Source organism: Primulina tabacum, chromosome 2 (assembly GCF_025594145.1).
Source record: "Primulina tabacum isolate GXHZ01 chromosome 2, ASM2559414v2, whole genome shotgun sequence".
Taxonomy (NCBI): Eukaryota; Viridiplantae; Streptophyta; class Magnoliopsida; order Lamiales; family Gesneriaceae; genus Primulina; species Primulina tabacum.
Window position 1 is genome coordinate 42,851,788 of NC_134551.1, and position 15,612 is coordinate 42,867,399.

At 37.1% G+C, this 15,612-nt stretch overlaps 1 protein-coding gene across 1 annotated transcript; it reads left to right on the forward strand.

Moving 5' to 3' along the window:
• The first annotated feature begins 290 nt into the window (after positions 1-290).
• On the forward strand, positions 291-3,811 carry LOC142532168 (NAC domain-containing protein 21/22-like). Its single transcript, XM_075638433.1, has 3 exons — positions 291-556; positions 1,767-2,047; positions 3,121-3,811. Exons 1-3 carry the CDS (start codon positions 385-387, stop codon positions 3,664-3,666), a joined length of 999 nt encoding a protein of 332 aa, XP_075494548.1. The 5' UTR covers positions 291-384; the 3' UTR covers positions 3,667-3,811.
• The last annotated feature ends 11,801 nt before the right edge of the window (positions 3,812-15,612 follow it).

A 15,612-nucleotide genomic window follows, 5' to 3' on the forward strand; every position in this document is an offset into this window, starting at 1 on the left:
ACTATCTCATTCAGCAAACACGTAGCAGCTATTAGTCTTCCAACTTTATTCCAAACCCCACGGACGCCTCCCCCTCTGACTTATTTCTTGATTTTTTATAATCTTAATATCCACACAAGTAATTTACCCATAAAACAAAACTTATATGTAGTAAAAATAATAACAAAAATAAATAACACTTGCCCACTGGCAACTGCTACATAATTTTCTTTGTGTGTGTGTGTATATATATATATATATATATTTATACACAGGAGTTTCTATTCATAGGCATAATCAAACAATAACAATAATCACTCTCTCTCTCTCTCTCTCTCAGGCTTTCTCTCTCAGGCTGATATCTCACTAATTTACACACATACCCACCGCCACGGCGGCCTGAAAATGATCAGTTTAAGCACGGTGGAGGCGAGGTTACCCCCCGGTTTTCGGTTCCATCCAAAAGATGATGAACTTATATGCAATTACTTGATGAACTGGGTGACAGGATGCACCCCACACACTCCTTTGCTGATCCAGGTAGATCTTAACAAGTGTGAACCTTGGGATATTCCAGGTAAATTTATTACTATTCTCTCAGTTATACGTCCCTATGTATGTATACAAGCTGGGTGGGTGTACACACACACACACACACACACGTGTGTATTATCAGATTTTTGTTTGTTTAATAAATACTTTCATAGAGATGAATGTCATGTTTAATTACCGTGTCGAGCCGCCATTTTATCCTCCTATGTAACGAAGAAACTTGAATTTCAAACATATAGCTTGAAATATAGGTACATCGACTCGCACACAATTAGTTCATGCATTTAGATTTCTTGGTCTATTAATCTGACGTTAATTATAAGCAGTAGGATTTATATATGTACTTTCGAACTACACCTAAAGATTTCTCATTCACCAACTTTTTTGAAGAAATCGACAAGTACTTGTCTTGACCAAAAAAGATCGATGGAGACATGATTCGAGATCATAATTTTCGGAGGGGAAAAATATTCGACTTCACAATTGTAATTGTCTGAATTTTCAGTCGTCAATTTCGAATAGATGATAACTATAGAATTTAATGCATTATCAACATCAAAGCCTTCTCGAATTCCAAACGAGAATAGTGATTTCTCTGTTTTTTTACAAGAGTTAATCCCCATCACACAAATTAGAGACACATCTCGATAAATAGCTTGTTTGTTGATGGCTAGCTAGAGAATATGGTGTGACATTATTGGCTACATATTTTCGATAATTAAAAGTAATTTGTTTTTTCATGATTAATGCCCATACTTAATTATTGGTGGCTCTCTCATGATACTTAGCTATCAAGATGGGAATATTTCACCCTATCTCATGGGGTACTGCCCCCATGAGAAGATCAAAAGTCCAAATTTAACCACATATATGCGGGGTTCACCAATTCATATGCGGGGCCCATCAAATTTTTTAAAATCAACGGCCCAGATCTTGTGGGGCACTGCCCCCATAGGTAGCATCGACAGAACCATCAAGATGGGCTTAATTTGTAAATATTGCCCACACATTTTTGGCCACGTGTTTGCCTTCAATAAGTCCTCATCATCTAGTGTAAATAATTAATCTTGTGAAACATTCGATTTATAATTTTTTTTTTCGGGGTTGTTATCATGGATTAGAAGAGAATGAATAAGTAAATTTTCTTTTTTAAAAAAAAAAAATAGGGTTAGAAATCCTATATTTCTTTTGGAAATTTAGTCTAATAATTATCTTTTTTCGTTAAAAAAAAAAAGACACTGCATGTGTGGGAGGCAAGGAATGGTTTTTCTACAGCCAACGTGACAGAAAATATGCAACCGGGCTAAGAACAAATCGAGCCACGGTTTCTGGATACTGGAAGGCCACGGGGAAAGACAGGACCGTGAATCGCAACGGGACACAAGTCGGCATGCGGAAAACTCTTGTTTTCTACCAGGGCCGTGCCCCTAATGGAAGGAAAACCGAGTGGGTCATGCACGAGTTTCGCCTTGAAGGAGCCCCTTGCCCCGGCGTGAAACAAACTCATTCTGTCAAGGTGAAACTTACATGTTCATGCATGATATATCATAATTCATATCGTCTTATTTCACAAGTCAAACATAACATTTATATAGGTTGAAATATATGTCATGCTGACTACAAACATTAGTATACACAGAAGAATGTGATTATAATTGTTGGTAGCGAAACTAGAAATTCTAAAAATTAAAAGGCATTTCTGATACAGAAAGCTAGATAATTAATAGATTTATATAAATGAATATATTTTCAGGTTATAAATTAGTATTAGTATCTCACTAACTATGATTAATATATTACTGAACAAGTTGATGATTTTTTTAATTGGTAATATCTTCAACTTGTCAATATTATGGATATCATTAAGTTACAGGCTGTTTTCATTTAGAATAAATATTGTTAATAATTTCTATCGTTTTTTAATGTAAATTGTCGTCTTTTTAGTTGTAGATAATGTGGCACGACAATATGTTTGTTTGGCCATTTGCTAATTTAATCTTGACTTGACATAATTGTCATTTGTCTTTTTAGCCTTTCAACTGTATATGCTCACCCGAAAGTAGAATCTTTTTGACATCTAGAGAGCGACAACTAATTTTTTTTTTATAGAAAGACAACTAATTAATGAATTTTCATACATCTAGCTATATAAAAATATATATGTCATGCCTCTCGTGTATGTATAAGTATATACATATATATTTATACTCAGACAACCCATGAATTTAAGAACAATAAAGATCATATATATGATCCTGCTGCATGTTACACATCGAATATTACATATTTTTTAAGAACTAAATCTTTACATATTAAATGTTGAAGATCACACATACACGTATGTATATAACAAAATAACAGTTCAAATTTTTCATTTATCATAGATAATAAAAGTTTTTTTTAATAATCTGATGTATAATTAAATGCTCAAGATTTTATCTAGAATGTTTAGTCCAATATTTGACTCGAATTCTACAAAAGATCGGTGTCATGCACCGTTATCTTATTTAAATATATTAATTTATCATCGTTATATCATACATATCTATTTAGCGAATTGTGATATTTATAAATGGAGGCGATGTACAGGAGCACGACTGGGTTCTATGCAGAATGTTCTACAAGAACAGATCGGAAACCCCGAACAAACAAGAAAATATAAACTCAAACTCCATTAATGGCCACGATCTGCAGTTACTTAATCCTTCTTCTTCTTCTTCATCATCCCTCTCATTCCCTGCATTGATGGAACCCTGCAACAACATCATCTTCACCCAAACCCATCCCTATACCCAGCAAGTGCCCTGCTTCTCCAATACAAACATGACCCAAACAAACCCTAACTTCTCGGGAACTTCCACCAAACTGATGAACAATACTATCCCAAGTTTGGGACAAACATTAATCTCGTACTCCGTGATTCACAATCGGCCGTTGTTGGATAGTACTGTCACTGATAGTATTACGTCTTGCGATGAGAAGGTGATCAAAGATGTTTTGAATTATCTCGCCAAAACAGAAAGTGTGAATGATAATAACCCCGTGGCGGCGGCCATTAATGGGTCTCCAAGCTTTGGGGAAGGAAGTTCGGAGAGTTATTTATCTGAAGCGGGATTGTCTTCCTTGTGGAATTAGTATTAATACGTCATCAATGCGAAACTTGGGATCGTTCTAATCACTTGAAGTTTCAATTGAGTTATCCAAAGAATTAATGTAAAGTATTAAGTGTATTCACAATTTGTAAGATTAGTGTACATTAATTAATATGCATGTAATTGAGTTGTGCATTAATTTTCAAGTTTTTTTTTTAAATTTTCTTTTTCAATTATATATATATATATATATATATATATATATATATATAAGTAGGTCTCTTGTGAGACGGTCTCACGAATCTTTATATGTGAGACGGGTCAACCCTACCAATATTCACAATAAAAAGTAATACTTTTAACATAAAAAGTAATAGTTTTAGCATAAAAAGTAATATTTTTTCATGGATGACTCAAATAAGATATCTGTCTCATAAAATACGACATGTGAGACCGTCTCATACAAGTTTTTGCCTATATATATCCTATATATATATAACACGGTTAGTTAAGCCTATAAATTAGCAAAGTCAAGAATGATATTGCAATGGTTGTTTCATCTACTTAATTGATTTTTCCACCCAATTTTCTTTGGGTATTTTATTTGGTTAACGATAATATTTGTTTTATTTGATTTCTTTACTATTTAAAAAAACGTAATTATAATTATCGTATAAACTTGACCGATTCATGGATTATCCATTGGTAATTGAAAATTTGATTATCCAAATATAGTGATTTAATTTTTCAATATACAAGTTTAGACTGTGAGGAAATTTTTTCAAACAATGTATAAATCTTTACACTATAATTTATACAACATCGATCTTTATCATAATATAATTATTGTCTCCTTCCAAATTGCTAGGTTAGTTGTTTTAGTAGCAAAATGTGGGAAAACATGTGTATCTACATCTATAGGGAATTTTGTAAACATGATTTAATGCCCCGATTGGATTATTAGAATATTACACATATATAGTGGCTCTCCCGATCTTGGACTCCCTCGGGGGCCTTATCCCATCTTGGGTTCCCACTGAGGCCTTTTCCCTCACATGCTTTCTCATGCATCATTCCTCATAGGACTCTCCACACCAGGTTGGTGGAGTGATATCTCCCCAAGTCTCGAACTCATGACCTCCTGGCATAAGTACATAGTTCAAAGAGACTTGGTACCAGTTGGGCTAGCCCATGAGGTAGCTCATGGTCGTTACAATAAAAGGCGTGCGTCATTACTCATAGGACTCTTCACACCAGGTTGGTGAAGTGATACCTCCCCAAGTCTCGAACCCGTGACCTCCTGACATAAAGTACATAGTTCAAATAGACTTGGTACCAGTTGGGCTAACTTCGTTTTAATGGTTCATCGCATCTAATAGATGAGTATGAGTATGGTGAATAAGTAGACAACGTATCAAAAGTTGTTTATATATATATATAAAATATAATATAATTATAAAATGAAAGGATACAGGTGTCGAGCATTAAAAATAGTTAATTGAGAATAAGAGCATCATTTTCTCCTCTCTTACTCAATAATCAAACCCTCCTTTTGTTAAAATGTCAAAAGATAATATATCAGATAGTTGGAATTTTGTAATTGTCAAATAAGACCAAACACTTCCCAACAACAAAGGATTACGTTTCTATTTTGATAAATAATTATAATTAATATGACTATCACTTTCATTTAACTAAACCGATGGGGAGACCTTTGTGAAATTAAACTACTAAATCCATATTAGCTCATCACTCAGATTTGCAATGACTCGTAACTTCTGACAAATAAAATCAATTGATTAAAACTTTAAGAACACAAAATGAAATTCAGAATATTTTTTTTATTTAAGGGTTAATTTTTAATTAATATGCCTTTATTATATTGGAAACTCCATTTTGATCAAGAGTAGTCTCTTGTGAGACGGTCTCACGAAATTTTATTTGTGATACGGGTCAAACCTACCCATATTCACAATAAAAAGTAATAATCTTAGCATAAAAAATAATATTTTTCATGGATAACCCAAATAAGATATATGTCTCACAAAATACGATCCGTGAGATCGTCTCACACAAGTTTTTGCCTTTGATTAATTTTGATCAATTACATTCTGATTACTATACATTACAATATTATCAATATACAATGGAAATTGTGGTGGTTATTTTGTATCCCTCCAATTAATTTGAATGAAATATTAGAATTTTTTGAGTCGGGGTCAGATTAGTCCTCATGGCGACCGTAACCCATTTATATTTTCAATGAAATGTTATCTTCCCAACTTTAAATCATATATTTCGACAAGAGAAATTAAATTTAATAAGAATATTTAATTAATATTATTTTATATAAAGTCACAATAAAATAAAATTAGGTTAGTTTGTGGAGCCAAGATTTGGTCTGTGATACCCGACTTCAAGGCATTCTTGAAGGATACCTGCGACCAAACTTTTAAAAATAAATTTATTGACCCACAAATGACGTTTTCACCATCTAAATATCCTCAAAATCATCTATTTTGTCTTTTTAAGACATCATTAATTCCAAAAAAAATACATAAATTTTGACGATGATAAGTTATCTAAATAATTTGTTTACTGTATCAGCTGTATGTTACACTTTTTTGACTGTTCGAAAATAAATAAAAAAATTCAGCATCTTCATTTGACTACTTGATGTCTCGTTTTTTTTTTTTAATTCATTCGACCTGAAACTAATTTCAAATATTTGAAATCGTATTTGATTAGCATGCTGTTTTTTCAACAGATATTAACCTAACTATTCTCCTTAGCCAACTCCAATAATAATTAAAAAAATAGATTTTAAAATAAGTGGTCAGAATTGATTGTAATCGACAACTTATTTAAGGTAAAATTGTTTGTCCCAAAAGATTCAAACCGATATAAATAGATAATTGAATACTTGAACATTTTAAAAATTTTAATCTTCCCCTACTTTTCTGATGTTTTTTGTCACAATTTTATTTAAATCTTCTTGAGACATAATTTTATAGTTTTCTTAAATTTTATTTTAATTTATAATAACTATGTTAATTATTCAATTCTCACAAATTATTTGAACCTGTTAATTTTAGCCAAAATAATAACAATTAAGAAAGTCTTGTTAAATGCGTAGCTATGAAAAAGCCATTGGATGCAATTCAGAGCTAAATAAACAAGGCCGGACTGCCACTGCAATTAAGGGATCTAAATGCAGTTTCAAGGCTAGAAAATTATAAGCCCATTTCGAGTTGTGCCAAAGCAGGACCCAATTTATTTCCAACTGGGCTTTACTCGAAACTTCCAAGAAAATATCTTCGTGAACTATATTTGTTTTGGTCGAAATTCAATTGCACTAACACAACCAATTAACGGATTTCGGGCATTGTCAACGGGTTGAATCAAATCCGAAATTGATCTGGTTTAATCCAACTCAATCTGAAATCACTTGAATGGAATTCAACATTATTTGATTGGGCTGCTCGAAAATGAATTTGATACCCCATGGATGGGCCCACTATCCCTGGCATATCCCTAGCCCAAATGGAAGACATGCCCAGTACGAGCCCAGATATTGTCCTATAAATACCAGGTTCGGATGTATAACTGATTCATTCAATATATTATTTTTCACCAGCACCCTTAGCTGCTCCCCTTATATCCTCAGTATCTGACTTGAGCGTCGGAGGGGCTACGCCGGGACACCCTCCTGGCCCCCTTCTAACGGTCTTATTCGTGATTTCAGGTTCAGGGTAATCTCGAAACCTGCTTATGGACTAGTGACACTTGTTGGAATCGGACCCTAAATTTCTCGCGAGTATCATTTGGCGCCGTCTGTGGGGAATTTTGAGTTGAGACATAGAGATGGTGGGCAGGAGAGGGAGCAGAAGAGCTAACTCAGCATCGTCGCGTCCTCAGATAAGACCCAAACAATCGCAGGTTGAGACGAGGCAGTAACAACCTTGTCTTGAGACGAGGCAGGAACAACCCCATCAGGAGACAAGAGCCCACCAGCCCCTCACGAGACGAGGGTCGAGCAACCCCGTCCCAATGAGAATGTGAGGAACTTCACCCTGGAACAGTTGGGCCAATTTATTACCCGGAAAGTGGACGAGGTCATGAAGAGGAACCAAGAGTCTATGTTTGTTGAGGAACAGGCCACTCCCCAGGAGCGAGAGGAAAAGCTGAGGGCCACTAGAGTAGGGTTGAAGAGACACAGCCCCTCCCAAGAGAGGGGAATATGGAGATGGGAGAGATATGGAAGGAAATACGGATGTTGAGGCAGCAGTTGGGAAGCAGAACACCGGCATCCAAGAGAGAAAGTCCTTTTTCACTTGCCATTTTGGAAGAAGTGCTTTCTCCAAGTTTCCGACAATTAAATGTGGGAGAGTACGATGGACGTACTGACCCAGAAGAACATTTGGGAACGTTTGAGAACGCAGCTCTGTTGCATCAGTATTTAGATGAAGTTAAGTGTAAGGTGATTCTGGGCACGTTGGCGAGGTCAGTCCAGCAATGGTTTAACCTTGCAGCCCAACTCTCTACGATCTTTTGAGGATTTTTCCACTGATTTCTTGCACAGATTCTCTAGCAGCAAGAGGCACCAAATAAATTATTTGAGCTTGTTTGTGATGAAGCAGCAAGAGACCGAAACTCTGCGAGAATTTATCTGGCGTTTCAACGATGCATCGATGGATATACCAGATGCTTCCCCTGACATCATGATAAGTGTCTTTACCCAAGAACTGAGGGGAGGGGAGTTCTTTAAATCGTTGGTCAATAAACCTCCTTCAAGTTATGATGATCTGTTATCTCGAGCGGAAAAATATGTAAATCTAGAAGATGTCCAGTGGCAAAAGAGGATAGAGCAGCGGCCTGTGGGAAGTAGAGTTGAGGGAGCGGAAAGAGGAGGTAGGAAGAGAGGTGCGTGTGAGAGAGAGGAGGATAAGGCTAGGGACAGAGGACAATTCTCATCCCATGTTCCTCTGGATAGGAGTCGTGACAAGGTGATGGAGGTAAGGGAACCTGGTGGGAGGTGGGAGAAGTCGTAAAGGGTTGAGAGCAGTGCTAGATTGCCTTCGTGGGACAGACAAGAAGGATCCTCATCTGGGAGTCGACAGAGATCTCGCCTATCCCCTAGGCGTGGTTAAGTCCCTCCGTGGATAAATCAGAGGGTCGGGGAGCAGAGAGGGGAAGGTCGAGGTCAAGATGTCCCTCAGGAGCCCGTCGAACCGAGGAGAGCAATGAATGTGAATAACCACCCTACGAGAGAAATGATTTATATGATCTCGGGGGTGTTACTGATGAAGACTATGGACGAGTTCGGAAGGCACATGGGAGAAGGTTAGAGAACTTTGAGATATCTAGGGGTGCAGACTTAACACAAGACCCCATCATCAGCTTTGGGCCGGAAGACCTCCGAGGCGTTGTGACTCTACATAACGATGCCTTGGTGGTGACGGCCACCATTGCCAATTATGATATGGCGAAGATATTCATTGATAATGGAAGTTCCGTAAACGTCTTGTTCAATAGTATGTTGGATCAAATGAAGGTGGAAGGATTTGAGTTTGAGCCATTCTCCACCCCGCTGTATGGGTTTGCAGTACACGCCATCCCGCCTTTGGGTCAGATTGTTCTTCCCCTATCCTTGGGGACTGATCCTCGGCTGGTAACAAAAATGATAGCCTTCACCGTTGTGGATACCGCATCAGCGTATAATGGAATTCTAGGACGGCCAGCCCTGAATGATTTCAGAGCCGTAGCTTCCACTTATCATGAGAAGCTTAAGTTTCTTATGGGAAAAAGAGTTGGAATATTGTGCGGGGACCAAAAAGTTGTGCGTCGGTGTTATGAGGGGGTAGTGAGAAAGGAGGAAAAAAAAGCGTGTGTGGAGGTTAACATGATTAGGAAAGGAAGAAGTGGGTGACTTGGTCATGTTGAAGATATAAGCAGAGGGGAAAGTTGGACCCAGAGTGGGAGGGACTTTTCAGAGTGATTGAGAAATTTAATTCTGGAATTTATTACTTGAAAAATGCTAAAGGCAAGGCTTTAAAGATGCCCTGGAATGCTTACCACTTTAGAAAATATCGTTTTGGATTTTATCGCTGATGTATTTCATCTTTAAATTTTCCCATGTAAACAAATGGAATTCAATAAAATCAAGTTCTTCTTTTCAGTTTGTGAATGTTTTTGTATTATGAAAGTGAAAAAACTAAATTTTCCTACTAAGACATCGCCTAGTAGAGGAGAAGAATTGAGAAAAAAACTTTATTTTCCTACTAAAACATCGCCTGGTAGAGGAGCAGAGTTAGGAAGAAAAAATTAAAATTTCCTACTAAGGCGTCGCCTAGTAGAGGAGCATAGTGAAGGAGAAAAATTAAATTTTTCTACTAAGGCATCGCCTAGTAGAGGAGCAGACTGAAGGAAAAAATTTTAATTTTTCTACTAAGGCATCGCCTAGTAGAGGAGCAGATTTCAGGAGAAAAATTAAATTTTCATACTGAAGCATCGCCTAGTAGAGGAGCAGAGTGCAAGAGAAAAATTAAATTTTCCTACTAAGACATCGCCTAGTAGAGGAGTAGAGTGGAGGAGAGAAATTTTAAATTTACCTACTTGGATTGAGCCTAGTAGAAGAGAAGAGTTGGAGATGGGAAAAATTAAATTTTCCTACTAAGGATCGCCTAGTAAAGGAGCAGAATGGAGTAGAGAAATTTCTAAATTTTTCCTCCTGAGGCATCGCCTAGTAGAGGAGCAGAGTGGAAGATAATTTTAAATTTACCTACTTGGACCGAGTCTAGTAGAGGAGAAGAGTTGGAGAGGAGAAAAATTAAATTTTACCTACTTGAGCTACGCTTAGTAGAGGACAAGAGTTGATGAGGAGAAATTAAATTTAACAACTTGGACTGAACCTAGTAGAGGAGAAGAGTTGGAGAGTAGAAAAATTAAATTTTATCTACTTGAGTTGTGCCTAGTAGAGGGGAAGAGTTGATGAAAAGAAATTAAATTTTACCTAAGAGGGCTGAGCCTAGTAAAGGAGTCAGGGGTGAGGAGGTAAACCTTTATTTTCCTGTTGAGGCATTGTCTAGCAGAGGAGTCAGAGGGTGAGGAGTTGGAAATTAAGTTATTTTCTTGCTGAGCCCTCGCCTAGCAGAGGAGTCAGAGGGTGAGGAGGTGAAAGTTTTATTTTCCTGCTAAGGCATCGCCTAGGAGAGGAGTTAGAGGTTGAGGATGTTGAAGTTTTATTTTTCCTACTAAAGACTATTTTAGCAGAGAAGTCAAGGGCGTGGGGAAGTGAAAATTATTTTCCATCAAAAGCTTAGTAGAGGACCTTGAAGATGTGGTCGACGAGGGCATACCGTGTTAGAAAAAATTATTTGGTTTGTCGATAACGAACAATGTTTAGGGCTGCGAAAATTATGGGGATCGACCTGCCCGATCAGGTCGTGAGGGCCAAAAGCGATCCAGAAACCACACAATTATTTGCAAGAGAATATCTCCATTGTATCCTATTCGAAATAAAATTCTCAACGTACTGGGCGAGGATTGCAAGTGGTGGGCGAGGCTGGAATGGCGAGAACGAGGGCATGCGGGGTGAGCATGGTGGTGGCTGGGCGAGCACGAGGGCAGTGATAGGGCGAGAGGTGAAGGGCAGGCATGGGGGTCAGGCGAGGAAGGGGGAGACATGCGAGGGAAGTTGTGCTGGGCGAGAGTGGATGCTTTGGTGCTAGGGTTAGGTGCGGCGAGGGTGTGGGCTGGCAAGGGCGGGCGCTCAAGGGGGGATGCGGCGAGCCTGGTGTTGGCGAGGGTAAGAGTTGGCGAGGTGAGTGAGGGCGGAGGCGATGAAATGTTAGGAGGGGCGAGAAGATTAGGAAGTGGGCGGCGAGGCGAGGCTGGGGGCGAGGAGATGTAGGCGAGGCGAGGTGGCGGAGCGAAGGGCTGGAAGGGAGAGGCTTGACGGCTGGGGGTAGGCGAGGAAGGGCGAGGGCTTTCGAGTGGGAGGCTTGGAGGCTGGGCGTAAGCGAGGAGGGGCAAGGGCCTGCAGTTGAAGGGCGAGGGTGAGGGCCTGCGGAAGAGGGCTGGCGAGGCAATGTGCGGCAATGGACGAGCGCACGAGGCTGTGGAGTGGTGAGGGGCGAAGGCTACGCGATTTAAAGGGAGGAAAGACGTGCGAAGAGAAGATGAGTCGAGAGGGCGAGGCGAGAGCTCGAGAAAGGCGGCAGGGTTGTGGGGCGATGCACTCGGCGCAGGGAGAGTATATGAGAAGGGGCGAGGCTTTGGAGTGAAAGCGTGTGCAAGACTAGGGTGAGGCTTTGTTCGAGGAGGAGCGAGGCTGGCTGTTGCAATGTGAAGTGGCGAGGGGCTGTGCAAGGCGAATGTACTGGTGTGGTTGTGGAGAAAATGTTAAGGAAAGACGGGGAGTGAAGTTGAAAAGGGATTAATATTCATAGGGGAGCCCAACACATATCTGACCCTTCACAATGGGAAGGTGATTTAATTTGTTTCCAAATTTTTGGAGACTAGTGAGCAGCAAAGTAAGAACACATTGTAAACCGAGAACAATGCAAGTAATCGAACTTCAAACATGCGATTCAGTTCGACTTGGGAGGGGCAGACTGGTGATACCCCATGGATGGGCCCACTATCCCTGGCTCATCCCTAGCCCAAATGGAAGACAGGCCTAGCACGGGCCCATGTATTCTCCTATAAATACCAGGTTCGAATGTATAACTGATTCATTCAATATATTATTTTTCAGCATCACCCTTAGCTGTTCCCCCTTATATCCTCAGTCTCTGACTTGAGCGTCGGAGGGGCTATGTCGGGACACCCTCCTGTCCCCCTTCTAACGGTCTTATTCGTGATTTCAGGCTCAGGGCAATCTCGAAACCTGCCTCTGGACTAGTGACACTTGCTGGAATCGGACACTAAATTTCTCGTGAGTATCAGAATCCAAAACTATTTTATTCAGGTCCATTTGAATCTGATATCAAATGATTGATTTCATACGGTTATGTTAAAGGGTTTTTTTTAAATAATATATTTTTAAAATTTCATTAATAAATATTGCAAACCTTAAATAATTGTAAAAGTATTATAATCGGTCAAAACAGATTCCAGATTCTAAATTAAAAAAAAAAATGTCACGGAATCTGTGACCTGATTTTAAATAAAAAAATTAATTGTCACGGATTCTACAGCATTTCACGGATTCTTAAAATTCGTAACTCTCCTTCCCTTATAAATTGCCCCGAGTAATTGCGTCTGAGTATCAGAATTCATAATTTGATTTCGAGAGAATTGTGTCGAATATTAGAATTCGAGAGAATTGCGTCGAGTCTCAATAATTCAGAATTTGATTTTGGAGAATTGTGCTGAATATCAGAATTTGGGAGAATTGCGCTGAGTCTCGTTCGAATCTCTGTTTTTTCTTTCTATATTGAATTTTTTTTTTGTATAATATTTTTGATAATATTTGTAATTTATTGCAGATATTAAACATCGTTTGTTGATTCAATTACAAATTTTGTATAACCACATTTGTAAATGTAATTTAAATAATTTCTTATATTTTAATTGTATTATTTATATTGTATTAATGTAATTATAATTTTGTTCGGTTGCATTATACTATTAAATATAATTTTGTTATATTTTATATTTTTAATATCAATCACAATATAAAATTATTAATAGAAATACTAATAAGAAAGTAATAATAAATATAAATTGTTGATCTTTGAAAAGATTTTTCAAAGTTCGTATTTTAAATATAATTATATTATTTAAATATGAGAATGAGTTAATATTAGTGTACTTCATAGTGATAGAATTGTGATGTATTTTATTACATTTGTTAACAAAAATTATGAGTGTTTTAGTATAAAATATTGTATAATTACGCTATAACTTCGATCTCATTAATATAATATATTATATTGTAATATATTTATGTTAATACAAAGTAATATAAAAATTAATAATTCTAATTAATATATTTTTATTCAATGATATATTTTGAATTAATTTACTTAAAACCTTATTTAAGTAAATAAATTAATTAAATTTTAAGGTAAAATTTTATCACCTGCTTATGTAGAAAACAATTTTAAATAATTTAACTTTATATTGTAAATTTTTCATTTTTTCCTGTTTATTATGTTTTATTTTTTTTAAAATTTATTGATACTCTTAATTGTTAAAATTGTTAATATAAGAAATTAAAATCTGTAAAAATTATAATTACATATGTTTAAAATTTTAATTTTTTAATATAAGTCATAACATTTTTTTATTATTATAAAAACTAATATCGGTATTATTAAATATATTTTTTAATTAAATTGATTTGACAATATATATTTTAATAATAATAACAATAATTTTGTAAGTGATTCTTGAAATTTAATACAATATAAAATATATATTTTAATATTTGTGTAAGAAACTCATAATTAAATTTTGTTATGATTGTATGCATTATATCTTAGTTTTTGCTCCAGACATAGATACTGTGAGGGCATTATTCTACGTAAATGGCTATGTCATTATTGAAGATGGTAGGGTTGAATATAGTATCCGCGCGACCAGGCCCATTAAAATCCCTCGGTGTACTACATTTTCCCAACTGGTGAATTATGTGCATCGCAAGATGGAGATCAACCCATCAAAATTCTGCATCAAATTGTCAACGGAATATTGTTATAGCTCGTTGTCTCGTTACATTGAAGAGCATGTCTATATCACAGATGATGATAGTCTACAATTTATGTTTGAGTTACTGACACTGGATTGCATGTACTTGTATGTTGATTCATCGCCAGTGTTACAGAGCGTAAGTGATTACGATTTTGATGCAGTCATGCCGATAATAATGCAAGGTTTGAGAACAGTAGGTTCAAATGAAGCGGGATCTTCTATGTATCACGGCGATGAAAAGTCAACTTAGACATATTCTGGCATCGACACCGGTCCTTGGGATCACTATATCACGGCTCACACCGAAGAAGACTATGCATGGGGGATAGATAGAACACGAGAATGAGATTTTACTTTAGGGGGTTGGGAACATCATATCACAGTTTCATCTGGAGTTGATGTTGCATGGGGTTCTAGTAGAACACGCCAATTGGATTTAAATTCATGGGGTGATGAAGAAAATACCACAAATGTTAGATATTTCGATAGTTCTATTAGGGCTGCAAATATTCTCGCCCCAATTATAGAACACATGCCTGAGCAAGATGATTTATATGTGGACAGTTCGCATCATTTCATGAATAGCAATGATGATTTGTATGCGACATCAATTGATGGAGAAGATGATCATGTTGAAAATGGAAATGAAGGCACATCGGCGCGTGTGTTAATGTCTGGAGCAACAATGACAGAGAACATTCCTAGTGCACCAGAGTAACATTTACGTGAAATTCCCCAAATTTTCAATAAAGTATATGACGAAAAAATTCCAGATTCATTTGGTATTCCTTCTGCATCACGAACACAATTTTACAATCTTGATAGGCCAGAGCTCGGTGTAAAAATGGTTTTTAAGAGCAAAAATGATTTAATAGCTTCAGTGAAGGATTTTTCTGTTCGGGTTTTGAGACGTGAATATATCGTTGTCCAAGTTCTCCGACAACTTGGAAGTTCAAATGCAATAACTGGTTCGAAGGTGGCAATTGTGGGTAGGGACTTCGAGTATCGTCGAAAAAAAAATGTAGGCTACTTCATGATCACAAAATATGGTGATGATCACACATGCATGTCTACCCAAATCGGTATAGATCACCACAACATTGATGTCAACATGATAGTCATTACACTTTTGGGAATCGTGCGTTGTGATCCTGCATACGAGATCAAATATGCGCGAAAAAGTATTAAAGGAAAATATGGGTATGATATATCGTATATTAAAGGCATGACAGAGTTTATAACGCACGGTGGAGGTCATCTATGGCACATGGGAAAGCTCTGCAACTTTGCT